Source organism: Leiobunum rupestre, chromosome 4 (assembly GCF_980474605.1).
Source record: "Leiobunum rupestre chromosome 4, qqLeiRupe1.1.hap1, whole genome shotgun sequence".
NCBI classification, from domain to species: Eukaryota; Metazoa; Arthropoda; class Arachnida; order Opiliones; family Sclerosomatidae; genus Leiobunum; species Leiobunum rupestre.
The window spans coordinates 59,823,742-59,850,503 of record NC_143387.1 but is presented as its reverse complement, the minus strand read 5'-3'; the positions used below and the strand labels follow the sequence as shown (position 1 = coordinate 59,850,503).

The window sequence follows — 26,762 nt, the reverse complement described above, 5'->3', positions numbered from 1 at the left end:
TCAACTAAGCTGTCTACTGGCGTTAATAACAAAAAACCACAAACGTATTAGGTTACTGAGAATTTACCAGTCTACTACCTAGGATCATCTTTCAATCATGCCATCTAGTATTGGTCGTAAGAACCCTTTATTTATCTTTCGAGATAACGCTTAAAATTTAAAACATAAACGTATATGCTAGTCCATATACATAGTAGATCAACGAATTGTACATTTCTTCCAGCAGGATTTACAGAGGCTAATAGTGATTGGTGCTTGTTAGCAGACGATTTCTCGATTTAGTTAATACATAGACAAATAAAAGATTATCCAGCAGTGGCGGCAGTGTTTTGTGACACCCCCCAGGCGCGTGCAGAAGTTTTCACGGGCCCTTCGTTGTGCACCCCCCCCCCCTCGGTATTCATCCGTTTAAAAATTATCTAAAAAGACTGTGACGTAAGTTGTACCGAAAGTGACGTAATTCTACGCTTTCACCATTTTTTCAAAAGGTGGCGGTAGTAGTCGAGGGTTACGTTGAGAAGACGCGTTTTGAAAAGGATAGCTGTCCTGGATAATCTTTTATTTGTCTATGGTTAATCCTTCGCTTTGAAATTAAAACGCTTTCAAAAAAGAAAATAACGCAGGGTTCGTACACGACCTGGAAAAGTCAGGGAATTTGAAAATGTTTCCAAAAGGTCAGGGAAAAGTCAGGGAATTTGAAAATGATTGCCAATGGTCAGGGAATAGTCAGGGAAATTTAAAATGGTCCGAAATAGTAAGGGAATTTTAAAATGACCCCAAAAACAACTCCGGCAAATAAATTTTTGAAAAATGTATTAAAAATACATCATTAACATTTTTTCAAGATTTTACCTCAAAACATACATTTATTCTACAAAAATGGTCAGGGAAATTTGGCAATTTAGTCAGGGAAAACATAAAAATGTCAGGGAATTTATTTCCGGAAATTTTGTACGAACCCTGTAACACTTACTTCTGCGAAATAACGATAAATAATTTAATTTAAACACAAAACTGACAATTCTAAACACTTGCTTCGTTTATGAAGGTACTTATTTAAAAATTTAGACAAAAAATGTGCTTTATCGCCATTAACGTTATCTGGTAGTCATTCTGCCAAGATAAAAGAGCCAAAACTACTACCTTGCCCTCGGTAGCAGAGGTTTAATGTTTAGTCTATGTATACGAATAATTAATTTAGTTCGTGCAACTTTAATTAAAGCTGAATTTAACGATATAGTTAATTAATCATAAATAGGAAAATAGTTGTTAATTTTTAAATTTTAACGGTTATTTTTAATCTGGTCAAGGTACTACTTGATTTCATCCGTACACAGATCAAATCGTCCGTTCTCAGTACCCAAAATATGTTCTTGGTAAACCCCTGATAGTTTTCTTCTCCCTGAACATCGAGCGGTTCAGTCATTCGTTTCTATAGAGGTTTTAGGTCTATCTTAGATCTAATAATTTAAATATAGAAATGATGAAAATAATATTTCGACATAGTGGGGTTGATTGTTTTTTAGTAACGTAGAATGCTTGTTACCTACAGCGAATCAAGTCCAAACAACAACGATTATTCAACTCCTGAATTGCTATTGTTCCCTTTTCGATATCGGAGTGGAAATGGCTTAACCGCCCTCTCGTTTGCGCAAAATTAACGCTCTATAATGGAATCTAATTCAATGGTCAACAAACAATAGAGTAGTAAACCATTTTCCTCACTTAAGGAAGGCCTAAATAAAAAAGCCCTTGAAAGAAGTACGTAATATTGATCGTCGAAAAAGGGGTGGTTCTCCCCCCCCCCCCAACTGCGTGGAATACGGGTCAGGCTGTAAATTCGCCTACATGGAGACCGTCTCCATTTCAAATGTCCATTTTGTTGTTCCGTAAACCCTCGAGTAATAGAATGTTCCCACGGCGCGATTATCGAAATAACGCGAATCTCAGAGACGGGGTCGTTCTAAGCCTAATCGCGTCAGCATGAAGGAGAGACTGAATTAATAAAAACTTAGTTCCAACGCGAGCCCATGAGGGAGTGATTTCCGAGTGAAAGAGATCCCCCTGCCAATGCCTCTTTTCGGCTCCGCGCTCGAGCTGGCCTTTTCGCGTCCCTCCAGGAGCCGACGAGCGAGCTGCGAAAGGTCTCCGTTGCGGCTCCCCGGGATTTGCCTCTTCTGCCTCGGTGCTTTCCTTAGCTGTGAGTATATTACACTGTCGAAGCGAGGTTTGTTTTTAGACACCGCTGCCAATAGTTTCAAGGTCGCCGATTGGTTACTTCTGACAATTGACCTCAAATTTTAAAGTCTAGTTAGTTCGTGTTCAATTTAATAAAAATTGGCCACTGAAGTTGATCATGATAGGCTTTCTAAATGGGTTTAATTACAGCTACCGTAGCTCAGACCGTCCTCTGCGAAAAGGAACCGGTGACGCGCTATTTGAATTGCAATTACACGTGCTCTTCTTACAAGAAACAAAAGATACTATGCGAAACAGGTAATTTTATAAAGGGAGATATTTGGTCGACCATCATCAACCGTCTCCGTATCCGTAGATGGTCAAAGCCCAATTTTGTGTCACGATGACGCGAAGTGTTCCGGTTCCAAGTGCAAGTTCATCAAATGTTCCGGCCTCATCACGCCTTTGTGTCAGATGCCCAGCGAAGTTCCCCTTTGCGTCATCGGCAAGTGACTTATTTCGATGCCATTTTGCTACGAGCGTATAAAGTAGTTGACTCTTCACTAAAGATTACCACCCAATTATACCCTTAGATAATAGCGAAGACTCGCGAGTTAGAAGGACCAATAATACTTTATATACCCGTACGTTCGTTATTCAAAATGATAGTTTCCGTCTTCCTTATTTTATCTAAAGAGGGAACCTAACTAATTAACAGGGGTTCCCAGGAAATTCGCCGTTGAGTTCAGATTCGAAAGATTCCGGTCATTGCTCGTTGGACTGGCCATTTTAATGGTTTTACCTCTCGGACTCTTCTTTGTCCATTGGTTCATACACAGGTGTGTATGATAAATTAAGAGGTTTAAAATGCCTTCGAATACTCGTACGAGCCGTCTCGCTTTTACTAGACTTTGCCGCGCGTTCTCGTACGCGTTTTATACCTCTTTTACGACTCTCCGGAGGTTCAGTTTACGAAGGGCGTTTTTGGTCCACGCAGCGACCATCCTTTGACCCGGTACGTGATTCGCTACAACGAAGAGCGTCATCGTCTGGGCCTCAGCAGGGAGTCCGGATACAGTGCCACACGAATTAGCCCAACCGATTCCAGGGATCCCTTCACCCGAACTGCCTACCACGACGAGTGCTACCCCGGCGACCATCAGAGGCACGGGCACACAATCCGCCATAACAGATCCCAATCCGAACGACGAACTAGCAGGTTTCTTACTTTAAAAACCTAGATAGAAATAAATTTCGTAAATCGTTTCACGCTTATAGGTCCCAGCACGGAAGCCACAGACATCATAACTCAGCGTCCAGCCTATCCAGACAGAACGCCAACTCAACGTCCAGTAATCGCCATCAGCATCGAACTCGTTCCAGTCATTCGTGCCGCCATTACCGACGCTCCCCGGAACACCTTGTCCAGAATAATTTGGGACGCGAAAACGAGGCCTACTCGGCCTCGAACCCGACCGTGAATTACGGAAATTGCAACGAAAGGCCTCTTAGTTGGACACTCGCCGTCCCGACTAACGAAACGACGGAAAGAAGGCACAGCAGTCCACGACTCGAGGGCCATCGGGTTCATTGGTACGCCGGGGACAACGACCCGTTCGCAATGCTGATCTTAGACGGTGACGAGCGCCTCAACAATAACCGCAACGTCACTTACAGGACTGTCTTGCCCAACCGATGTAACTACGCCAGAATTACGAATAACCCTTTACACGTGCCTTCTGAAATTAGAGTAGATTTACCGCCCAGCTACAGCGAAACTATGGGGGTAAGTTCGTTAAAAAATCATTTCCAGGACGAATTTCGCAGCGGTATTTTATTTCTTTTAGATGGACGAACCCCCTCCGACGTACGGCGAAGTGATGGCGAACTCTCAAATAATGCATTAGTGTTCTAAAACAATGAACGTCAGAGGGACTGGCAAGGGATTTTAATCATCAGGTTCTAAAATGTACAACCAGGAATCCATAACGCTACTTGGAATGATTATCTCCCCATATCCCCTGTGGTATTTTGTGGCGGAACATTGTGGGAGGGGCTAAAAACGCTTATACCGCCTTAAATGACGTCAAATTCAGTGACAAACAAAGGCTTATAAGCTCCGCCTACTATGTTCCGCCACAACGGCGGAGAATCGAAGCCGTTATTCATTCCAAGTAGCCTTATGGATTCCTGGTACAACGTATAACTTAACAGCTCATTCCGTCAAACTTTTGAGGCGTTTTTCGCTCGTAATAAGGTTTATTTTATCACGCTAGCTGCGTGTTTAAAATTCCCTTGGCAGTCCTTTTTATAGAAGTCGTAATACTGCTACTGGATAGAATTTTTTAAGCGGTCTATTTAGTGAACTTTCAAGAGCTCGAATTTTTTAGAAAAACGCGCTTGTGGTGAAAAAGCTTTTTACCAAGAATAATAACGCCTTACATAAATATAGCCTTGTTTTAATAACAAAGTTATGATTTGAATTAATTTGTTAATTTTTTAAGCTTTTACAATGGATTGTGACTAAGACGAGGATCTTTTGAATTTTGTGGTTTAAAAAACAGATCTGATATTCAGAAAATATATTTCAAAATTACTGTATAAATATAATTATTTTTAAAATTTAAAGGGCCGCCTACATTTAAAAGGCTGAAATTTCTACGCAGTTGTTCATCGTGACGCTAACAGATAATATATTACAACTTTCATTTTCTTTTCGCTTCACATAAGTATTTCAGTGTATTTACGATTGATGTTAATATTAATAATTTTTAAGTCTTCCAATTACTTTGAAAATAAAATCTTGGCTTTGTAAAAAATATTTGTAACATATACCCACTTAAGAGAAAACAGTTATAGCAGTAGTAAATCGGTGCCTCCGATATCGATATTATTAATAATATCGGAGGCACCGAGTAAATGAACCAAAGTTATCGAAATAGCACTCCGAGTCAAATAAAAGCTAATTTCCATCCCCTTCTTTTGACGCGATAAACTGCACTTGGGAATTATGGGCATAGCTATTTCTATGTATAAAAATGGTTTCATAAAAACCAAAACTTTTTTCGGCCTAGGGGCGTGCAAAATTTGAAATTCGAGGTCAAAATGTAACTTCATAAGGAAAACGCCTCCAACATGGGAAGTATAGCAGTCTGATAACTTCGGTTCATTTACTTTTGGTTTTAGTAAATAGTCAATACACAAAAGTAAAAAGAAAATTCCTGAACCCTTGATTCAAATGAAAAGTTACCTTATACACAGTAAACCCAAGCCACATTGCAAATCCCAGCTAATATTGGAGTTCATCACTAACCCCAGGAAAAGTATTTTAATTTCAGTTTTGGTGTCTTCCTATAGAAAATAAAACATACCAGCATCAAAAAAACAAAAGCAATTAAGGGGAAAATAAAAGCCGAATGATAATAGAAAGCCACATTACAAAAAATTTAATTCAATATATTGGACTGTTTACACGAGATATAAAAAAGCACCGCCACCTTCCAAAAATTTGATACAATTTTAAGTAATCAGTGTTAGAGAAGGGGTCCATGGTTTGCAAAACCTTATCAGCACTGATAACTGTTCCAGAAATGTAAAAAAAAAAAGGGGCAAAATCTAACCTAATTTAAAAGAACTAAATCTAAACATAAAAATATACAAGACTGAAAAATTTTTGGTAGCGCTTGGCGATACAATGTTAAATAAAATGTACATGTTCTCATTTTGAAGTAGCTAATTTTTATTTTCCTAATGCCTAACAATTGTTAGAGCATTATGTTCTCTGGTTAATTTTGGAAAGGAAAAAGTCCTAAAGTTACAGGAGAATTTCGAACAAAGCAATATCTGGATTCTGTTTTAAACTATTTTCACGATTTTTTTAGTTTTCTCTCTCATTTATAGTTCTTTTATTGTAATTTCTTAGAACCCATGCACCTTCAACTGCTCAGGTTTTGCAATTTGAATTTTAACAAGAAACTGGCATATGTTGTTTCTCTGATCTCCCTGTAATTGGATTACTTCTCCGTATTCTGGGTGTTCAACAACTGTTCCATTACACGCAAATTCCTAAAGAATTTGGCAAAATTTTAAAAAGGAAATCTCAAAATGGAAAGCTTGCAACTTCATACCTTTTTGCATGCTTTAACAATTTTCTTCTTATCGTAATCGTCTGAGATTCCCTGCACAGTGGTGAGGGTTTTGCGACCGTTTCGTTGCTGGATACGAACGTGAATCAGACCGTCTTGTACACCCTGCTCATCGCCCCTGATAGCATCAGCAAAGGGGTCTAAAATTTACATTCCTTTTTAAATCGCCACAAAATTATTGCTAATATGTGAAAAGATGACACGCCTAGTTACGTAGTAAAATAAAAAATCAAGGATTTTAAAACCTCAGGGGGAAAAAACCGCCCAAGGCCCTAATTTATACAGATACTTCGTTTGGCAGATTTTGTAGTTATACCGTTATACGCACATTTATGCGCAACATTACCAAGGCTTAGAAAAATTAAATTACACAAAGGCTTAGAAAATACTATTATGAAGGAAACAAATCTCACCAAAAGTCTTCAAATTTTGGATACTGGTAGACATACAGCAAAATTCCTTGTACCTTATAAATAAAAAAGCTTCAAGTTTGAAGCAAAGCTCTCAAATCAACTTTAAAATTACTTATTAGGAGAAACTGAACTACGCAGCAAACGATTAACAGTCACAACAGCGAGAAATCCGAGAATAAAAAGAAAAAGTTATCCGAATGACGTCATGATTAGAGTGAACGAGAAAAACTGGACCGGAAACAAGACTGCCAGACGAGAAGCGACTAAACGTAGCAACAGTCCCCAATTTCATTGGCTGCGAATTGCGTCATCGGGTTTCTTGCAAATTCGTCAGGCTTAATTTTTCGCAGTGTTTTAGGTTTAGTTGGATATCATTTAGGTTAAAATTATATTACGTTATACTTGGTAACCATGCCAGTAAGGTCGAAAGTCTCAATCTGGCTTAGGCACATTGTTTCCTCTCAATAAATAAATAAAGTTAAAGGATTTTTGACCAATGAAAATAAGGAACTGCTGCTACGGTTATGGCGTTTTCCATTGGGACTGCTCCGAGCGTGATCCGGATTTGCCTTCTACGTCATCACTCTAACACGGAGAACTCCGCTAGGTGCTCGGAGGACTAGACTTCCAGCTTTCTCGGAGTCACTTTGCTTAAAAATTGCCCTTTTTTGGTTGCCCCGTCCTTCGAAATGGGGCAGCTCGGATCAATCCGCGAGGGAGCAACAGTGCCAATGGAAGACGTGCCTCCTTTTTGGAGTTGCCCTTTTTGTCCCAATGGAACACGTTTTATATTTAGGAGCGCTCAGAGGACTCCAATGAAAGTCACACAATGCCAGACATCTCAAAGTAGCATAAAATATTGTATATAATTAAAAGTGGATATGACCATAGAAATCTCATAGGTAACTAGAATGCTGCCGCTTACGGCCGAGCTTGTCGCCAGTTCGTTTTGAACCTTCAGCCAATGAGAGGCCGTAGAGTGGTTAATAATCCTCCTTGGTTCCGCTACTATCGCGGGAGCTAGGTGAGGTCATTCTCTCTGGTGACATTAAATTCTTGGCAGAACCACTCTTTGAGCTCTGATTGGCTGAGATCTGGCTATGGTCTGCCACGGCGTTTGGCCCATTTGCCAGTTACACGGCAGCATTCTAGTTACCTATGAGATTTCTATGGATATGACTTTATATCGACTTTTGATATAGGCATATAATTGTTTTTTATATTCCATTTTAAATCTTTCGGTCCCATTTTACTACAATTTAAAATTTGTGTAAATCTTATTTAACATTTGAACTATAGCTGAGCTGAACCAGGAAACTATGGTAACACTTGTAATGTCTAAGGGTGATTTTTACGGCCGTGATGAAGCTCGTAGAAACGGGCGTGTCCTAGAGCGGGAAAACTCACGAGAAAAACTCTCGCGCCTCGCTAAAGCCAAAGATAATTTAAACTCGTACCCTAGATTCGAATACTGAGAGCTTTCCCATTCACGGTTTTGTTACGAAGCGTTTACCCTTTTCCGGCACGTGACCTCAGAAAAATCGGGCTCCATCGGTTGTGGCACGGCCAACTTCGATCACGCGCTGCCGCGCTATAACGCGACAGCGCGTGATCGAAGTTGGCCGTGGTTGCGGTAAGGCGCAAACCATGGAGCGAATTTTTCTGAGTTCCGGCGGGAAGTGGGTAAACGCTATCGGCAACGCGCGAGAGAGTGATTTCGAATCTAGGGTACGAGTTTAAATTATCTTTGCTAAAGCCTAGTTCTCACTTAATGACTTTTCGATATTTTCGCGACGAATTTAATTTTCGCCGTAGCTTTGCTCTTTAGTAAATTTTATTCGCGACAGTCAATTCGTCTCACGAAAACTAAATTTCGACGAAAAGTCGTCATTAGGCCTAGTCATGGTTATTATATTATTAGCTTACCTGATTATCTCTTCTATAACCATACAAATACCTGTAATTAGGTATCACTACACTTCTTTCGCGAAGAACATTATAATAGAGTGCCAGCAGCTTGAAACCCTGCGACGTCACCAATGTTAAACGTGAGTTTTCATGACAACCACTACGGAAGCTACGGCTGTGACGTCACTAACTTTTAAAAACGCATAAACTGCTAGCACTCTCTATTACTTAAAAATATTAAGTACGATAACAAATTGAGGTTTTTAAATCCATTGTTTTATAAGCCTTTTTAGCGCGGGAAGATCGCCAAGCTTGTTACCATGACGACACATTCTTTTCGCGTCAAACCTCGAGCCAATGAATTTGAAATGTCGTGTTACGTCTTAAGCTTGTTTTCCACTAGCGCGCGTAATAATGTTATTTTCTTTACGCGCGTAAAAACGTTTGAACGTTTCTAAGCTGAGAAACGCGTCGTTACGCGCGCCAGTGGAAAACAAGCTTTACACTTGACGTAGTTAAGCCCCGCCTTTTTCTCGACGCGCTTTCGTATCACCATACATTCCAAGTGTATATCTCTGCCTCTATAGTTTCCTGGCTGAACTGATTACAAATTTTACAATGCAGCTGTGCTCACTTATGTAGAGCCACCCAGGCCCTGTTTCAAAATGTTGTCTTTTGACGCTAACAACAAAACCTTTAAACCTTCATAAAATATTACGTCGTTCCGTAATAATATTATTGACTTTAAATGGGGGCGGAAAAAACCGGAAATATTTGTTAAAAAAGCTACGGCCTGCTTCAACTTGACATTGTGGGGAATGTGGAGAGGGAGGAGGGGTTAAAATATACCAAACAATCATATGTGAGTGCTGTGACGTTTGTAAGGTGAAGCTTTTTGTTTTGATTGTCATTTGATGAATCGTTGCACTTCATCGTTTCAACTAAAAAAATCGTTAATTTTTTTAAGGGTTCTTCAACTTGCTTTCTAGCCAAGTAAAAAAATATCAAAGTTCAAATATGATAAGATTAAATGTTATTTAGTGGTCATAAAAAACCCATTTATCTTCAAAACGAAATGCTCGGGTAAAGAAATGTTTTGAGTTCATTAGAAACTCCAGAACAATAAGGAAAAGAAAAAAGGACCTCTACCTTGGGGTAAATTTTTTAAATAAGAATTAATTAAAAAGAGATACTTAATTTTTTATGCAGTGCTCTTAGTTTTAATATGGGAACTTCTTCGAGTAAATTCCGAAATCATCTAATAAATGGAGATGAATTTGCAGCATTACAAGTGTTTCAAAGCTCTACAGAGCTACGAAAATCTTTAGATCCAAATTCTTCTTACGGAGATGCATTTAGCAATAGCTCACCGCTACATTTAGTGGCTAAGCATGCTATGAAACCTCTCTTAAAGTAAATCATTCAAGTAATATTTGCATTTGAAATATATTAAAAAACATTTTTTCCCATAGGATCTTTTTGGGTGAAATGGGTGGCAACCCTAACAAAAGAAACGCTTCTCGAGCAACAGCTTTACATTTGGCTTGCCAAGGACATATTGCTAGGAGCCCATCAACGAGAGAAAGAAGAGCTGAATGCGTTGCCCTGATCTTGCAATGGAGAGGTCCTACTAATGAAATTAACGAATGTGAAAAAGTTGATTTGGGATCTGTTGATGAGGTGATTATATAATGGACCCTTTTGGTTATTTAGTTACCAATAAATATTGTTATACTGAAGTAAATATTCATCATTCTGTTTTAGAATGGAAACACTGCTTTACACTACGCAGCTTCCACAGGTTTAAGAAGTTGCGTTGAGGTTTTGGTCAAAAACTCTGCCCCTTTATTCATTGAGAATAATAATCAAGAAACAGCGTGTGATTTGGCAGAAAAAAATGGACATAGTTTTATAGCCCAATATTTAGAATCTAGTATGGTATTTTTGGTGAGCCGTATGAAATATCATATAATATTCCCAATTTTAGTTATCATTAACTGCATATTATTTTATATATTAGCCTGAACTGAGTAATGACGTTAATGATATAGACTTGGTTATAGAAGATCTGGAAGAAAATAGTGGTTTACGGCCTCAAGACTTACAAGAGACTAAAGATAAGATTCTGGTTGAAACATCAGATATGTTACACATACCCCTTTTTACCGCCGAAGCTTTACTTCGAAATCATGGTGAAATAACTTTGTGTATTTATCATCATTGAGTGTGACGTCAAAATTTACATATATTTTTATTTAATACAGAATGGTCGCGTGAAAGCCTTCTCGAGTCCTGGATGGCAAATCCAGTACAGTGTTGTCAAAATGCGGGAGTCCAACCACCATCCAGTGCCTTGCAAAATGATTGCCCTGATGTTAGTTCTTTACAGCTAAGCTGTAGCAAACTACAAATGGAATATCAACAGGAATCTTTAAACAGTCCAGTTCATGTTCCCCAAATCAAATTGGACACTGAAATTATTTGTGAAATTTGCGTTGGAAACATACTATCTCAAGAAGAGCCGGTTATAGTTCCTTGTGGCCATCAGTTTTGCGCTTCTTGTTGGGGAAGGTTGTAATAATATTGAAAATTAAAAAAAAAATAACTACAATCTTATATCTTTGTTTTGCTAGCTATTTGCAAGTTAAAATACAAGATGGAGAAGCCCACAGTATTTTATGTCCTAGTTTCGAGTGCCAGCAACTTGTACCAATTGATATAATAGAAAAAATAGTATCTCCTGAAATGGTGCGACGTTACTTGCAATTTGACATTGAAGCTTTCGTCGAAACAAATCCTAATATAAAATGGTGCCCTTATCCGGGATGCAGTCGGGCTGTCAAACTCCCTGACTCTGAAACAAACCCCGAAGAAGTCATAGACATTCCTAATTGTTTGCCTCCAGCCCCTGTTTCCCACGCAGTTGATTGTGGAAATGGCCACTACTTTTGCTGGTATTTGCTCAGAAATATTTTATTTTAGAATGAAGCTTTATAGTGTAATTTTGAATTTTGGGTTGATACTCAGCGGCTTATATATTACTTACACTTTAAAAATTGTGGGTAAAGCTGAACTTCTGTAATGTTGAGACTCTTTGGAGAAGGTGGGGTGGCGGAGTCATTAGCCCTTTCGCCGCTCAGCAAGAGGAGCTGGGTTCGATTCCAGCTTGTGGCACTGGGTGAAAACTCTGAACCACTCCTGCATAGAGTTTGCAAGTTCTCTCTCCTCTGGTTAAAGGGGTTTTTCTCGAGTTCTTCGGTTTCCCCTTTCCATAAAAACTTGTAGTTAGTGTAGGCAGCTGTTGGCTCGCGTGGCATGCAGGGCTTGCCACCACCCTCCTACGCATTGTTTAAGGCATTAAAAGTCGCTAGATGACTTGGGCCTAAGGTGGTGCCTTGGGTATTAGCCTAGCTGATTATTATTATTATTATAATCGAGGGGAAATATAAACTCATGTATTTTACGCATATTTTTTTAGGGTGCAGCAGTGTGGCCTACACATAAATTATGATAATTTCTTTTTTTCAGGGAGTGCTTGAGAGAAGCCCATGCCCCAGTTTGCTGCGATGGTTGGAGGCAGTGGATAACTAAAATATCAGAAATCAAACCAGAAGATTGTAATATATACCAAAAACATTTAATGAATTGAAGTTATCAGATAGATTCAAATTTATAACTAATTTTCCCTGACATGAGTGTGGAGTGTTTAGTTTGAGCACTGCAATGTTGTCATCCGCACATAGGTGTGCTTCTCTGACCTGAAAGTTAAAAGGAAATGCTTCAAGATTTAGCTAGAATGAGGGAGCACACAGGTCAAATGCCGCTTTCATTATAACTATTGATATCAGATAACTTTATTGCATTAACTCTATTGTGAAAATTAGCCAAATGGTAATGAGATAATATACTTTGGTAGTAAGAAGTACATGTAACAAAACTGAGGATGCGGCAAATTGTCTTTGGCTCGTAACTAATTCCAAACCTTGCCCTTCGTGTAAATCTCCAATTCAGAAAAATGAAGGTTGCAATCATATGAAGTGTTCAAAGGTTTGGAAAACCAAAATTCATGATTTAAGTTCAATTTAGTAATGTTTTGAATCTTAATTAAGTGTAAATGTGACTTTTGCTGGGTCTGTTTGGAGGGATGGAAAAAGCACAGTAGTTCAACAGGTTTGTTTTGCCAGTTCAAATAAATTAATAGCTGAAAGGGGCGTAGTTTGAAATATTAAAATGTTAATATAATGCATAACCTCGTCAACAGGTGGTTACTTTAGATGCAACCGGTTTAGTGCCGTACAAAAAGCGGAGGAGAGAACTGGCTTACTTATCAGCGAAGCTGAGACAAAGAATAAGGAAATGCAAGAACTAAAACGATTCATTCACTATTACACAAGGTTTAAAAACCATGAAAACAGTTATAAAGTAGGTGAAAAGAATTTTGGAAAAATATAGCCAGGGTTTTAAATTAACGTGAATTACATTCTTCAGCTTGAAGAACCATTAGTGGCTTTATCGAAACAGAAAATTAAAGCTCTCGCTTCACCTGGAAAAGACTACCAATTTTCAGAAACAGATGCTCAATTTTTGGAGGATGCTGTCAAGGAATTGCTACGAGCCAGAAGAGTTTTGTGTGGCTCTTACGTATATGGTTATTACCTAGAAGATAATGGCTATAATAAAACCATTTTTGAATTCATGCAGGTTAAATTAAGTTTTTTGTTAAATGTTACAAACAAATATTTCTTTTCTAATTTTTTGTTGTTCATAGAATGACTTGGAAGATGCGACTGAAAGTCTCTCATTTAAAATAGCTCGTCATTATTTAAGAAGTCCGAAATCAAAAATCATTCAAGGAGCTGTATTAGTGAGAAGGAAGAGACACGAATTTGTTACGGCAGTCTCCAAAGGTCTCATTCCCCCTGAAACACCACCTAGTCTTAGGAAAAACCGCAAAAGGAGATATCCTGGAGTGTTGGGAATTGACCCAATTGAGGATGTAAGGAAATATCCGAAAACTTGGCACCTTGGTTGCCATTTTTATTGTAATTTTCATTTAATAACAGGAACAGCTAACCCAAGCTATAATGGCTTCGCTCCAGGATTTAGATCCAAATGATCCGTGGGTGAAAGATCCCTTAGGTCGACACACTAACTTACCAGCCATTTATGACTGGCCACCAGACTATGATAGTGATGACGAAACTGCTTCAAATCAAACTTTAACTAAATTATTAGGTATATATTTAATTTTTCATTTTTATACGCTGCACATTATATAATCGTTCGTGTCATCTTTCAGGAATATGTACGAGAGAAGGATGTGAGAAACCAAGGGCCCGAAATCCAAGAACTCTGGACATACATGATTATTGTTCGCTAAAATGTTACAGACACGACAAACAAGGCCTCGCTGGTATACCTAGATACTACATCCTACAGACAACGTTTGGAATTCATTAATATCTTTATATATTATAAGTAGAATCAAAACCACCTCAGTTTGAAATAGACTGCTCAATGGATATGTTAATTGCCTTAGAAATGTCTCGACTTCAGTTATTAGAAGACATGAGACAATTGGATAAGTTAACAGAAGCAAAGTACGAACCCTTGTCTTCACTTTCTGTCAAATGATTCTTTAAAGATTTAAAATCTTGCTTGTCCCAAATAGCTCAGCACCTGAGGATGATTGTGAACTAGAAGTACAAGGGGCGGAAGCTAGTGGGTCTTCACCTTTGAAAAATACCTTGAATTGTAATATTCCGATAGGAAAAAGCAGCAATGAAAATATCAATACGCCAGTTATAAACAATAATGGTGAAATAAATGAACCAGCTAGTCCCGCAATGTTACATATTAATGAACAGTCTCTGGAGGAGGATGAGGACATATTAGACATAGATTATCTCACAAATGTAAAGTGGATGAGTGAAGGAAATAACGATGTTTCAAAAGGTAAAGTAAAAATTTTACAAATAATACAGCTCCCCAACTTACGAGAATTTTTAGAGTTATTTCAGTTATTTAAAGTACCACCAAACATTGATTCTGAATCGTCTACATCGAATGATTGCGAGAGAGACAGCGAGTGTAATCCAATCAGTAGTACTCAAATTGCCTTTTACTTGAAGAATTCGGGTTTCACAAATGGCTTGTGTTGTAAAGACCGAAACCTGAACAGCAATATTTTGGATAAAACTTCAAAGGGTATGTTTATAACAACTGATAGCAATCAAGATCAAACTGATGATTGTACAGAACCGAACTAATTTTAAATGTAGTCTTAATTTTAACTGTCCAAACTTGTATGTATTTTACACGGAACATTTTAAGTGTGCCATACACAATATTCTAAGCCACGTATACAGTTATATATGAATATATATTTGTAAAAAGGTGATCTTATACAAAAAAGTGTGTTATCATTGGCTCGTAATGATTTTAAGCTTCAAGTCTTGTATTTTAACGGTTTTAAGCTTTTAGCTTAATAAATACCGTGCCAAAATTCAGGTTCATTAATTTTTTTTAAAATAAAACTTAATTTGAGCAAAATTTATAACATGGAAATTTATAATATAAATGGGCCATAATGCTTTTGGCATGGTTATCTGGTTAATTTAAAACTGAATCTGGTGGCTTATTAAAATATTATCTACATTAAATATAAAACCTCCAAATGATGAAAATTGTAAAATCCCTCCCTATTTTATAATGTGATGTTAAATTGTGATAGAAGCTTTTACCATGGATAAAGGATAAGCCAAAAATTTTAAAATAATTTCGGGGTTATCCCTCATCTATGCTTTTACAAGAAAAAAATTGTAGCTTTTAACGTGTGATATTTTGTAAAATAAAAGCTTTTTGTTATATTACTCATTGTAATTTCTACAAAGTAACGACAATATAAGGTAACTAACATTTAATCAAAGAATTACATAGAACTATAACTAGTGCCCGTGATTACTTTCTCCATGACCATGACTATCATGGCTATAATCAATACCTAAAGCCTTCTCAACTGCAATGGTAGCAACAAAAGCTAGGAAACCCCACTTCATTCCTCTGGTAAGAAACAAAATCAAGTTTGATTTAGGAGTACCAAACCCGGGATGAAAACGCCAAACTTCATTCCTTCAGGAATAAAAGGAATCAATGAATATCCTTTAGTGGGACAGTTACCAAGTGTAGCAAACCTTATCCATGGATCTTTCAGGCCCCTAGCAGCTAGATGCTTTTGTAAATATACAAGTTTAGGGACATTTTCAGCCCTAAAAGATTTCCAATCAGGAACCTTAGGAACACCATGGTGAACATGATCATCTCCACCCATACTGTTACTCTATATAATAACAAATTAGATGTAAAAATTTTCTTAAATGTGTAGTATTTTAAATTAAAAGATGAAGCATTGACATTTAAGTGAAAATGATCAATAGGAGCATTCTAATGTATGGCAATTAATAAACTACTAAATCGTACATTAAATTAAAATTATACTATTTTTTAAAAATATTAATATTTCAAAAGATATTTTTTGTTCCTAGTTAGAATCTCCAATTTGCTTTGGAAGAAAACTTACTGTAGCCAATTTTGTTGTCCTCTCTGCTGTAGCCACTGTGCTCTAGCTTACTTGAGGTTTTGAGGTTAAACAAGGCCGTAGCTATCTTCACGGCCAACTGAAATCCCAGCTTAAATGTGAGACTAATTCCACCTCCTTTTCGAGAAGAAAAAGTGATCGGTAAGAGGGATACAGCTATTTAGGCCTAAAAGTGGTTCAAAATAGCCTATAAATGAGTTGGAGAAAAGCAGTGGCGTAGCCAGGATTTTGTTTCGGGGGGGGGGGGGGCACGCCATTAAAAAATATTAAAAAAATATTTGATAATTTAAACTCGTACCCTAGATTCGAAATCACTCTCTCGCGCGCTGCCGATAGCGTTTACCCACTTCCCGCCGGAACTCAAAAAAAAATTCGCTCCATGGTTTTCGCCTTACCGCAAGTCCGCAACCGATCTGTCCTTGAACCGATGTAGCTCGATTTTTCTGAGGTCACGTGAAGCTCCATGATGGTTCCATTTGCGGTTTTACTCTTTAGAGTAAATCGACTAGACTAGTCGATTGGGCGAGATCTATGACGTTAGAGGCAGATTCGGAGCGAATCTTGAGCAATCAAATGGAAAACGTTTGGTCTGATTTTAAACCCGATAAATATTCTAGGCGTTAGGTGACGCTTTACACGGAGTACCACAGGAATACGGAACATCTGCCGGTTGTCTGCTTGTTATCGCTCCCGTATATTTTTGGCAAATCAAACTCCGCGTAAGGTGCTTATTTCTTTATTATGTCTATGATCTTATAAGCTACTTTAATGGAACAAAAATAGTCTCAGGCTAGTTTCAACTGAAAAACAGTTGAAAATAGACATTTCATTGAAAGAACCCTAACCTCACGACCGTCACTTCACCTCTACTTGTTTGGGTGACCAGAAAATGAATAATCATGTCATATAATAAGTAGTATTTAAATTAATATGTCTAAAAGTGAAATTACAAAGAACTGCTTGCCTACTGGCGGCTTAAAAGTGCATGATATCTTGGCTGATTATTTTACGAAAGATTTGAAAGAAAAAGCAGTTAAATCCAGTGTCACAGCGAAGACAGTGTATGATGAAGACGCTGTTGGAGGAAGCCCATCTGATGGAAATGAAAGTGATAATGGTGAAAATAAGAAACACCATCACCGGCATAATAAAAAACATAAAAAGAGCAAGAAACGGAAAAAATCACACAGAGGTGAAAATGATGATCATTACTTGATGGAAGAATATAAGAAAAGGAAACTCGAATATGAAGAACTTGTCAGGCAAGAAGAAATAGATAAAAAGAAAATTGTGAGAATAAGTGTGGAAAGTGGGAGTTCCAAAGAGGAAAACTCTTCAAAGAAAAGATCTAAACACTATGAGCACAAACATTTTTGCAAAAAACATAGGATTGATAATGATCAGGAAGCACATTCAAATAGCATATCAGCTTTCATAGAAAAATCTGAAAACAGAAAAAAACTATCATCAACTGTCACATTAGTTAAAGAAAATAGTCCTATCAAAAAAGAATTATCTTGGAAACTAAAAACTATTACAATTGAACCTAAGGACAGGGAGGATAATAATTTGAGCAAAAATTTTGATCTCACTAAAATGAAAGTTAATATTCAAATACTACCGGAACCAACTGAAAATAAAAAATGTGATAATGATGTTAAAAAGTACAATGAAAAAATGTTGCCACAAACGGAGGATAATTTGGATTTTGAGACAAAAGAAAATAAATCAGAACATATATTAGAAGAGCACTATGGAAGTGAAATGGACAAAAATGAAAGGTTTTCAAAAAGTGGAGTTACAATAACAGCAAGTGATGAAAAAATTAAAAATTTTAACAAAAAGGGTGAATCTGATCTAAATATACAAGAAAAGGGTATGACAAAACTTAACCAAGAATATGTCAAAACCAAGTCTGAAGAAAAAGATAGTGTCTCTGTATTGAAAAAGACAAGCAAAATTTCCATCAAGAATTTGAAGAATCTTGATCTCCATTCTAGTCAAGAAGTTGAGCTAAATATCAATTCGGTTGATAAACTGGATGTGGAAGAGGGTGAAGTCATTGACAGTGATGATGAAAACGATGAAGAAGATGAGAATGGATCGGATTTTTTCAAAGAACACTTAGAAGGCAAGGAAGAACGCAAAAAGAAAAAAAAACTAAAACACAAGCATAAAAAGAAAAAGAAGAAAAAATCAAAAGACAACAGCAAAAGTCCAGAACATAGAACACGAAGGCAAAATTTTTATAAGCTTTGATTTCGATCTGTAACTTAAAAGTTCAATTGAGATAAATAATTTTTCAGGTTAAGCGAACCAAGCCATCATCATTCTCATGGCAGTCATTATATCGAACCAGATGACAGATATTATGAAAATTACTTTGGGCCTAGAAGGTCTTCAAGGGATAGGTATATAAAACGTTTTTCAACAATGACCCATCAAATCTCAATGCTGAAACAATATTTTTAGGAGTAACTCTCCTAAACATAAATCTGGAGCGCGAAAAATGAAAAAAATGCAGAAAGAGTCCAGCATGTCAGTGGATCTCCGTGAAAAGATTGACAAGAAACGCCTTTTGGAGATAGCCCGTAAAAATGTTCTAACCATGATAGAAAAAGGCACTCTTCCAAGTGGCATATCATCCAACGCTTTAGCTCAGCAACAGTTAGTCACATTGAGAGCTGGAGGGAAATCTGTTGCAGAGTTAACTGGTATTCTCAGAATTTGGACGTAATTTATGTAAATTATAACCCTGAACTATTTTTATCAGAATTTTGCAAAGGATTGGTTAATGGGAAGGACTATTTGAGCAGTGATAGTAGTGATGAAGAAGGCAGGAGGAGACCATTGTCAGAAGAGGAAGGAGATACACCATTCATAAACCATCCTTTCAAATTAAGAGAGCCCTTACCACATATAAGAATGAACATCCCGGTAATTAACAAAAATACACAAATTTTTTTAATTACTTTTATTTTTCCTTTTCAATAGAATGCTGTTCAAATACCAGTTAGGACTGCTGATACGGCAAAACTGAGACAGATATTTCCAGTTTCAAGCGGAAACCAGCACCGCATTAAAGAATTGGAATGGGTACCAGTGGAAAAAACTGAACCTGTAACTGTAACTACAACACCAGTATTGAAGAAGAATAAAGAACCAAAAGCCATTATGCCTCCTCCACCACAACCACCACCACAGACACCGCCACAGCCTGTCATAAATCCAGCCCCTGCCGTGTTTTTGCCACAAACTACTCAGTTAGCCATAGCTCCTCCCTTAACCATGGGATCATCAGGATCCCTGGTCCCCATGTCTGGACCACTTGTCGAAACTCCTCAGGTTGCCTCTCCTCCAATTCCTACACCCATTGTAACAGTGCAACAGACTGTTGCACCAGTTATTCAACCAGAACCTGAACCAGAACAACCACTTCCACCTGTAAGTTCTTTATTTCTTTCTCAAATTTCCATTTCATTTTTAAATTAAATTTGCATAATAGGGTGTTGATATTTCAACAATAGTAGCTAAGCGCTTGAATGCGGTTAGAAGGTTGCAAGAAAATCCTTTGGATGTTCAAGCCCTTAACCAAATGTTTCAAGCTCAACAACAGGTTTCTACATTTATCCAATTTTTTTATTTATGATATTAGAAATTTGGACTTAAAAGTTCTAATACATTCTAATTTCGTACAGATGAAAGATTGGGCTCATTCTAAACTTCAACCTGGACAATTTGGAGCAGCACCAAACACACGACTATTAACACCCGAAGAATTATCGGGTCCTTCGCCGGTTTGGGCCAAAAAGGTAAGACTGTTTTTAAATTTTTTTTGTTGGAATTTTTATGCCAGTCTAGATAGATTTAAAGTAGAATTTTTAAATTGATTATGAATTAAGTTTTCAAATTAACCACCAGTAATAAATTCTCTCTCTATACCGTTATCTGTAGAAATACAGTTTACTATTTATTATGGTGCAAATACATCAAATACTCATTATTTTTAAAACTTCTTAGTCAAGGTATAAAAATTTTAAAAGTTATGAAACACGGTAATACTGATACATAAGGTTTCCACAGTTAAAGAAGTGAAAATTTTGTTTGCTATCAATAGAAAGGCAATTTTGTTTTAAATTTGATAATAAATAGTACTTATATTTAGATACCAGGCCTAAACTACAGCACATATTTAATAATTATTGCTTGCTAGTAATTTGTGGGCTATGGTAGTTTGGTTCCAAATTTTGAATTTAAAATTTAGTAGCTAAACTACCAGTTTGACCCTCCCAAAAGGGGTTAAACAAAGCAGGTACTGTGAGAGAATTTATTGCAGGCATTAAGCAAACAGAATCAAAATTTCTTCGATTCATGGATCTACCTCATCGTCAGCATCCTCCAACTACCAAAAAAACTGGATTTTGAACTAAAAATAGTTTAAATAAGCAAAAAAATGGGATAGGTAAGGGGGAACTGGGCAAGTACACCAATAAAAGAATTCAGAATTTGAAGTCTTGTTTTTTCAAACATTTGGACTTTTACATTCTGAATGGTGGTGTTCTTGCACCCATTTTCCCAAGGTTGATATCTTAAAAAAAAATAGCTTTGGATTAAGTTTGAATATTTTGAAAAATGCCTTTTTTTTTAAATGGCTAAAATGTTTTCTGATATTAATACATTTTCAATTATCGCTATTATTTTGTGCTGGCAATTTTTTTACCACTGCCATATTCAGAATCAACTAACTAACGCAGCTCCTCTAAGTGATGGCATAGGTATGAATTTGCTGCGTAAAATGGGCTGGAATCCCGGAGAAGGATTGGGCAAAAATAAAGAGGGTTCGTTGGTTCCTCTGATGCTTGATGTTAAAATGGACAAAAAAGGTAAATAATGTACATTTTAAGTTCTCTAAAATTGAGCATTTGTATTTATAATAAAAAGTTTTGGAATTTAGGACTCGTATCTACAGCAGATTCCGGTAATATACCAGTTAAAAAGCTTAATTTACCAAATAAAGTACGACAAGATTTGTCTGGTAAACACCCTGTATCTGCGTTAATGGAATTATGTTCCAAACGAAAATGGGGACCTCCCGAATACACCTTATTAGACGAAGGTGGCCCGGCTCATAGGAAAAACTTCCTTTTCAAGGTATTTCAATTTTTATGAATTAAAATTAACATTTCTAATATTATAAGGTTTCACAGGTACGAGTTCAAGGAACTGACTACCAACCATCCGTTTCTAGTCCAAACAAAAAACAAGCTAAAGCTTTGGCAGCCCAGGTTTGCCTACAAGGCTTAGGCTTGTTGCCAAGATAAATTAATGTTGTATATAATATGTATTATTCATTTTTAAATAATAAAGGTTTTTTAACAGTTAGAAGAGATTTACTTGGAAATTTAAGTTTACAATAGACGAGCGTTAAAAATAGTTTTAATATATATAGCGTGAGGTATATCTAAACTTGAAGCACCTAGTATTAATTTCAGAGAAAAAATACTTTTCCAATATACTACTAACACGCCTTAACATTGCAAAGCTTCCTTTAAGAGCTGGAAAATCGTTATTTTTACTACTCTTGATACACAGACCATAAAGTTACTCTCAAATCTCGACTACCGGCGGCTAAAAGGCCAGATTTTGGGCAAAATACTGCACATATTACGGAATCAGAATGAAACTTTAGTATTGCTAAAAAGTTGAATGTTTTCCAGCTCAATATTCTTAAGCGTCCATCCTTGCCTGCGGCACAAATTATTGGTTTAATTCTGTTATTCTCGCATCTCCTGAGTGTAACAACGTTAGTGAACCTATCTTTCAACTCTAGCTCCATTCCCTTTAGTAAAACACCTCTGACTATTTCAAAGGTAATTAATTTATTATTAACAGATCCACAAATTCCGTGAAAGGGTAATTCGGGTACTTCTTCTTGCGAATCTTCACCAGTCAAGTTATTAAATTTGTTAAATTTTAAATGCTCCATTTCAAGGCATATAATTGGGTCATGGTTAAACAAATTAACTTCACACTCCGCATAACACTCCCTAATATCAGCACAAAATTTCCACATAACTATACGACCTACTTCGTGACCCGTAATGAGGCGTAGATCAATAATTTTTGGATCTCCATGGGTGGGGTGATTAAACACCTTACTGCACATGATCTGTCCTAACTCTTTGGTCTTTGAGTTAGTATCAACAAATAAATTCATTTCACCCGTATTGATATTCAATAATATAAAGAGAGCTGGATCTTCGCGCGTTGGAAAAGCTAACAAAGATTCCACCTTGGCAGGCTGAATGTGATTTTTTAAGGTACAAAGGCTAGCTTTGCAGAAACTAAGACTGCTAGATTCGTAAGATTCTGTAAGGGTTTAACCATTTTAGTAATAAAATCTGAGAAAGGAAAGAATATTCATTACTTTCAGCCAGAAATCTGCCGTTGTCTCCTTTAACCCACAAATTTATATAACCGTTACGGCTTTGAGTTATAAAAGGACCTCCCAGACATCCGATATAAAGTATAGAATTGTAAGGTTGACCAAATGTTTCCAAAACCCAGCTCAATTTCATTCTTTTGCTCTATGAAAGGTAAAATTTAAACCCACTTAATTAGCTATAGGCCTAGGCAAGGCGAGTAGTTTTAGGAAATTGTTTACCGCCAAGTCCCAAATAATAATTTCTCCAGTTTCGCTTCCTGATATCAGTTCATTTTCTTTATAAAAACTTAATGCTGTAATGGTACTTTCGTGACCTCTGAATGTAAAAACAGGGTCTGGGGCAGTGGAGGCCATGGTGGAACAGGCCAAAAATTCAATCTTGTAACTAAAACTGGATAACCTCTTGAACTCCACGAGGTTTTCGGACAACTAAGCCTATCTTCACGTGGTTGTGTTTACAACAAATTTAAAGGGGCAGGGTTTTAAAATCCACCGTGATTGGCGGTACTAGGGTCCCTTGAAATCTGGACAAACTGCGATACAGCTGCTGGTGTCCATAAAGTGTTTTTTGAAGCGGAAAATAATTGTAAAATTAAGTATCAATTTAAAATTAAGATGGCAAGTGATTGGGAAGAAGTTAAGCGATTAGCCGCTGATTTTCAAAGAGCTCAGTTAAGCAGCACCATTCAGAGGTAATGAAAAATATGAGCCTTGGTTCAGTGAATAAAAAGATAGTGATGTGGCAAGTATTGATAGAAATTCAATTTTAATATAGATTATCTGAGAGAAACTGCATTGAAATTGTTAAAAAACTTATTGATCTAAAGCTAATCGAAGTGATTTTTACACTCGATGGAAAAGAATACATCACTCCCGAACATCTCTTAAAAGAAATTCGCGATGAACTATATGTAGCTAATGGAAGAATAAATCTGGTGGATTTAGCCCAAATTTTAAATGTTGATTTGAGCCATATTGAAAATAAAGTTGGAGAATTTGTTACCCAAGAGCCTGATGTAACAATTGTATTGGGCCAACTAATTGACAGGTTAAATTAAACTAGCTATATACATATTCATAAAATATACTAACAGCGTTTGTAATCATAGATCATACTTAGATACAATTGCTGAGGAAGTTAACGAAAAACTACAGCAAAATGGTCAAATTACAATCGGAGAACTAACTAAACAATATGATTTACCAGGAGACTTTTTACATAAAGTATGTGGTTTTGAGAAATATTCCAACAAAAAACTGAATAAAACATTTTTATTTTAAAAGGTGATTTCTGAAAGACTTGGATTAATCATTCAAGGACAAGCTGACCAATTTGACCCAAGAACTATATTCACTGATTCCTATGTAGCGCAACATAAAGCAGTTATTCGTGGTGTCTTAACTGCAGTTACTAGGTTAAAATTGGTTAACATTATTTTTCACATCCTGAACTAATTAAAACTTTACCCTCATTAGGCCTGTTCAAGTTTCAACATTAATAAATCGCTTTGGTTTTCCGGAAAGGTTATTTTTCAGTCAGTATAAAATTTATTTGTATTCCTCCTAAGACTACCAAATTTATAAAACAAAAAAAAATCAACTTTCTAACATTGTAGGTATTAGTGAAGAGCTAGTAAAAGAAGGACGACTTCCAGGAACTCTTTCGGGAGGTGGCAGAGTGAGCGATCGTACAACATACACGCCTAATATTTATGCCAAATCTCAAAATGAATGGGTTGACAACTTTTTCAAACAAAATGGATATTTGGGTTAGTAATTATATTTTTCCTGGATATGTGGAAATTCTAATTTTCACCATCATCTACATTTAGAATTTGATACCCTGGCAAGATTGGGTATTCAGGATATTAAACAGTACATCCAGAGGAGGTTTAAAAATGAAAAGTTGATATTTCTAAGTTCATGTTGCATTGGGAGCGCAATTTTTGAGCAGGTTGAATCAACGGTTCAAGAAGCTATACTGACGGGGTCGTGGGTTGATGTGCAGGTAATTACGTAGTACAGCCAGAAGTACCATAAGAGATAAATAAGTATGACACTTGTAGTATTTCATTGCATTTTTTAACTACTATCAGGAAGCTTCGTTACGGATAAATGAGTATAATTATCAACTCTATAATCTGTAAATTTAGTGGTATTATTTAGATATTTTTGGCGTCGCTGTCAAGAAAGAATGTACAAAAAAATTTACACTAGGGTCATACTTCATGTAAATCATGATACTGAAAGTATGTTTGTTTTAAGATTGATCAAAATATCATGTTTTACAGCCTATATTGCCATCGGTTTTAAGCACAGAGGATGCCCATCAAGTGATTTTATCAATTCTGAAGTCTAAACTGAAGTCAGCAGCGAAGGAACAAATATTTTGCGAAACTATGGTTGTTAGTGATGCGTTGCTACAATCCTGCCTTAAGCATTTTGAACCAATTATGGAGAAAAAAGCTAAAGAAGTAATACATTATAAATATTAATGAATCTATTATCTAATTGAATGAATATTGTCAGGATATACAGAAGGGAATTCATATATTTTTACCAAGCCAACCTATAACAGCGAGTTCTAAAGCTGAAAAAGCTCCAGTGGAAGAGCCTCTGCAACAAGCAACTGGGAAAGCAGGTGGTGGACCTGGTAAAGTGGATAAAAAGGATGACAGACGCAAGAAAGCAGTGGCTGGTGGTAAAACTGGAGGTGGGACGCAAGGACGTGAATCAAAATCCAAGGCTGTGAAGAAAAAATACAATGCTCGTGGTGGAAGGGGAGGGGATGATAGTGAAGATTCTGGAGATGAACATGGAAATACCACTTTGAGTCAATCCAAAGCAGGGAAACCTACTGACAATTTGGAGTTTTTGACTGTGGCACAAGTACGAGAGACTTTGGGAAAGTTGGAAGAAGTTTGGGGTGAAATCCCACCGGAAGAACTGCTCAAAATGATTGCTGAACACATACATAGACCTTTAAATAGGAAGTATAAAGAAGTGGCGGAATCTATATTTCTCTCTTCATCTAGTTTGGCATCTGGTAGTGCCAGAAGAAAGCTCCATTCGGACCTTCAAGAAAAATTAACAACCACTTTTGCAGACATACACATGTATAATAAGGGAATTCAATTTTTTAAAGGTAGTTTTTTTTTTAACTAAAATTGTAAAATGAATAATTATAACGAATTTTTAAATTTTAGATGATGTCCAGTCTCAACTTATCAAGCACTTATTACGGACACTATGCTCAGAATTGGTAAATGCTCTCATTGGACACATAGCACTGGAGCAAGGAGTCATTGCAAATGTGACAGAATTACCCCTAGCATGTACTCCTGAGGTATTTAGCACAAAAGAGATGTCAGTGTTTAAAAAATAAATCTGATTCGATACTTTAAAACCTTACAGGTACGACAAAAAGTTATTAATAAATTTTCGGAGAATCTTAAAACTCCTTTGAATAGACTTCATGCATCATTAAATGGCAAAGTATTGAAAAAAAAATTATATTTATGTGTAATAATCTTAGGAGAAACTATTAAAAAATTTATAGTTTTTGGAAGATTTTCAAAACCAGCTTGAATCTGCCTGTGAACTGGGTGATTTTATGTTCAAGAAAATGGACAAGAAAAGAGAAAGACAAGCTCTGTCTATTAACAAACAGACATTGCTCGAACAGCTGAATACTACTAAAGATCATGCCTTAACTTTACATTTGGCAGTAGTTGTACTATTTCAAACTATGACTCGATCCATGCTCCATATTTCTGGGAAATTTGTACCTCAAGTTATCAGCTTTTTGCGGCCCCAAATTTCAGATGAAGTTTTTAAACCATTGGAGGAATGCCAGGGTATAAATACTACATCCAATTAATAGACAGTTTCCAATAGTATTAAACGTTTTTCCTATTTTCAGATTTGGTTATCAAATTATTCTCTCAAAATGATAGTCAAAATGAAGAACTGAAACAGAAATTAGAAGAAATACTACCTAAAATAAAAGAAACTGTGGTTAATTTCAAAAAACCAAATGCTACAGCTGATGATTAAATTGTATGGTTTTTTTTTAC

The 26,762-nt window shown here is 36.6% G+C and overlaps 7 protein-coding genes across 12 annotated transcripts; 4 read left to right on the top strand and 3 right to left on the bottom strand.

Moving 5' to 3' along the window:
* The first annotated feature begins 1,953 nt into the window (after positions 1 to 1,953).
* Positions 1,954 to 4,550, top strand: LOC149948555 (uncharacterized). Its single transcript, XM_090171109.1, has 7 exons — positions 1,954 to 2,200; positions 2,389 to 2,496; positions 2,555 to 2,683; positions 2,897 to 3,017; positions 3,176 to 3,397; positions 3,457 to 3,964; positions 4,026 to 4,550. Exons 1-7 carry the CDS (start codon positions 2,071 to 2,073, stop codon positions 4,083 to 4,085), a joined length of 1,278 nt encoding a protein of 425 aa, XP_090027235.1. The 5' UTR covers positions 1,954 to 2,070; the 3' UTR covers positions 4,086 to 4,550.
* Positions 4,551 to 5,609: 1,059 nt separating this feature from the next.
* On the bottom strand, positions 5,610 to 6,995 carry eIF1 (eukaryotic translation initiation factor eIF1). Of its 2 annotated transcripts, XM_090173603.1 has the most exons (4): positions 6,849 to 6,995; positions 6,737 to 6,789; positions 6,306 to 6,463; positions 5,610 to 6,243 (listed from the first exon to the last, which is right to left on the bottom strand). In XM_090173603.1, exons 2-4 carry the CDS (start codon positions 6,768 to 6,770, stop codon positions 6,097 to 6,099), a joined length of 339 nt encoding a protein of 112 aa, XP_090029729.1. In that variant the 5' UTR covers positions 6,771 to 6,789; positions 6,849 to 6,995; the 3' UTR covers positions 5,610 to 6,096. The 2 variants fall into 2 exon arrangements, with proteins under 2 accessions (XP_090029729.1, XP_090029728.1); XM_090173602.1 differs by having other exon boundaries at positions 6,737 to 6,913.
* A 2,333-nt stretch (positions 6,996 to 9,328) lies between these two features.
* Positions 9,329 to 15,516, top strand: LOC149948553 (ankyrin repeat and IBR domain-containing protein 1-like). 2 transcript variants are annotated; one of them, XM_090173592.1, is made up of 19 exons: positions 9,329 to 9,529; positions 9,612 to 9,799; positions 9,854 to 10,057; positions 10,117 to 10,324; positions 10,409 to 10,591; positions 10,665 to 10,836; positions 10,909 to 11,215; positions 11,278 to 11,598; positions 12,173 to 12,261; positions 12,561 to 12,691; positions 12,754 to 12,814; positions 12,906 to 13,066; positions 13,133 to 13,345; positions 13,413 to 13,640; positions 13,708 to 13,879; positions 13,944 to 14,057; positions 14,124 to 14,244; positions 14,316 to 14,599; positions 14,654 to 15,516. In XM_090173592.1, exons 3-19 carry the CDS (start codon positions 9,870 to 9,872, stop codon positions 14,911 to 14,913), a joined length of 3,213 nt encoding a protein of 1,070 aa, XP_090029718.1. In that variant the 5' UTR covers positions 9,329 to 9,529; positions 9,612 to 9,799; positions 9,854 to 9,869; the 3' UTR covers positions 14,914 to 15,516. The 2 variants fall into 2 exon arrangements, with proteins under 2 accessions (XP_090029718.1, XP_090029719.1); XM_090173593.1 differs by having other exon boundaries at positions 9,330 to 9,529; positions 14,127 to 14,244.
* Positions 15,517 to 15,548: 32 nt separating this feature from the next.
* Positions 15,549 to 16,796, bottom strand: ND-B12 (NADH dehydrogenase [ubiquinone] 1 beta subcomplex subunit 3). 3 transcript variants are annotated; one of them, XM_090173601.1, is made up of 4 exons: positions 16,637 to 16,796; positions 16,224 to 16,358; positions 15,838 to 15,983; positions 15,549 to 15,775 (listed from the first exon to the last, which is right to left on the bottom strand). In XM_090173601.1, exons 3-4 carry the CDS (start codon positions 15,972 to 15,974, stop codon positions 15,592 to 15,594), a joined length of 321 nt encoding a protein of 106 aa, XP_090029727.1. In that variant the 5' UTR covers positions 15,975 to 15,983; positions 16,224 to 16,358; positions 16,637 to 16,796; the 3' UTR covers positions 15,549 to 15,591. The 3 variants fall into 3 exon arrangements, with proteins under 3 accessions (XP_090029727.1, XP_090029726.1, XP_090029725.1); XM_090173600.1 differs by lacking the exon at positions 16,637 to 16,796 and adding an exon at positions 16,540 to 16,628; XM_090173599.1 differs by lacking the exon at positions 16,637 to 16,796 and having other exon boundaries at positions 16,224 to 16,477.
* Positions 16,722 to 21,626, top strand: LOC149948551 (uncharacterized). Of its 2 annotated transcripts, XM_090173594.1 has the most exons (10): positions 16,736 to 18,478; positions 18,548 to 18,652; positions 18,714 to 18,955; positions 19,015 to 19,178; positions 19,236 to 19,685; positions 19,747 to 19,857; positions 19,940 to 20,053; positions 20,977 to 21,124; positions 21,196 to 21,392; positions 21,449 to 21,626. In XM_090173594.1, the coding sequence occupies exons 1-10, from the start codon at positions 17,172 to 17,174 to the stop codon at positions 21,560 to 21,562; spliced, it is 2,952 nt and encodes a 983-aa protein (XP_090029720.1). In that variant the 5' UTR covers positions 16,736 to 17,171; the 3' UTR covers positions 21,563 to 21,626. The 2 variants fall into 2 exon arrangements, with proteins under 2 accessions (XP_090029721.1, XP_090029720.1); XM_090173595.1 differs by lacking the exons at positions 20,977 to 21,124; positions 21,196 to 21,392; positions 21,449 to 21,626 and adding an exon at positions 20,578 to 20,813 and having other exon boundaries at positions 16,722 to 18,478.
* Positions 21,558 to 23,178, bottom strand: LOC149948550 (guanine nucleotide-binding protein subunit beta-like protein 1). Its single transcript, XM_090173598.1, has 3 exons — positions 22,906 to 23,178; positions 22,669 to 22,828; positions 21,558 to 22,610 (listed from the first exon to the last, which is right to left on the bottom strand). Exons 1-3 carry the CDS (start codon positions 23,038 to 23,040, stop codon positions 21,817 to 21,819), a joined length of 1,089 nt encoding a protein of 362 aa, XP_090029724.1. The 5' UTR covers positions 23,041 to 23,178; the 3' UTR covers positions 21,558 to 21,816.
* Positions 23,144 to 26,743, top strand: Ufl1 (UFM1 specific ligase 1). The gene is made up of 13 exons (XM_090173596.1): positions 23,144 to 23,378; positions 23,462 to 23,734; positions 23,796 to 23,910; positions 23,971 to 24,101; positions 24,163 to 24,221; positions 24,303 to 24,455; positions 24,519 to 24,694; positions 24,978 to 25,160; positions 25,216 to 25,831; positions 25,893 to 26,032; positions 26,101 to 26,181; positions 26,246 to 26,543; positions 26,609 to 26,743. The coding sequence occupies exons 1-13, from the start codon at positions 23,302 to 23,304 to the stop codon at positions 26,740 to 26,742; spliced, it is 2,436 nt and encodes an 811-aa protein (XP_090029722.1). The 5' UTR covers positions 23,144 to 23,301; the 3' UTR covers position 26,743.
* The last annotated feature ends 19 nt before the right edge of the window (positions 26,744 to 26,762 follow it).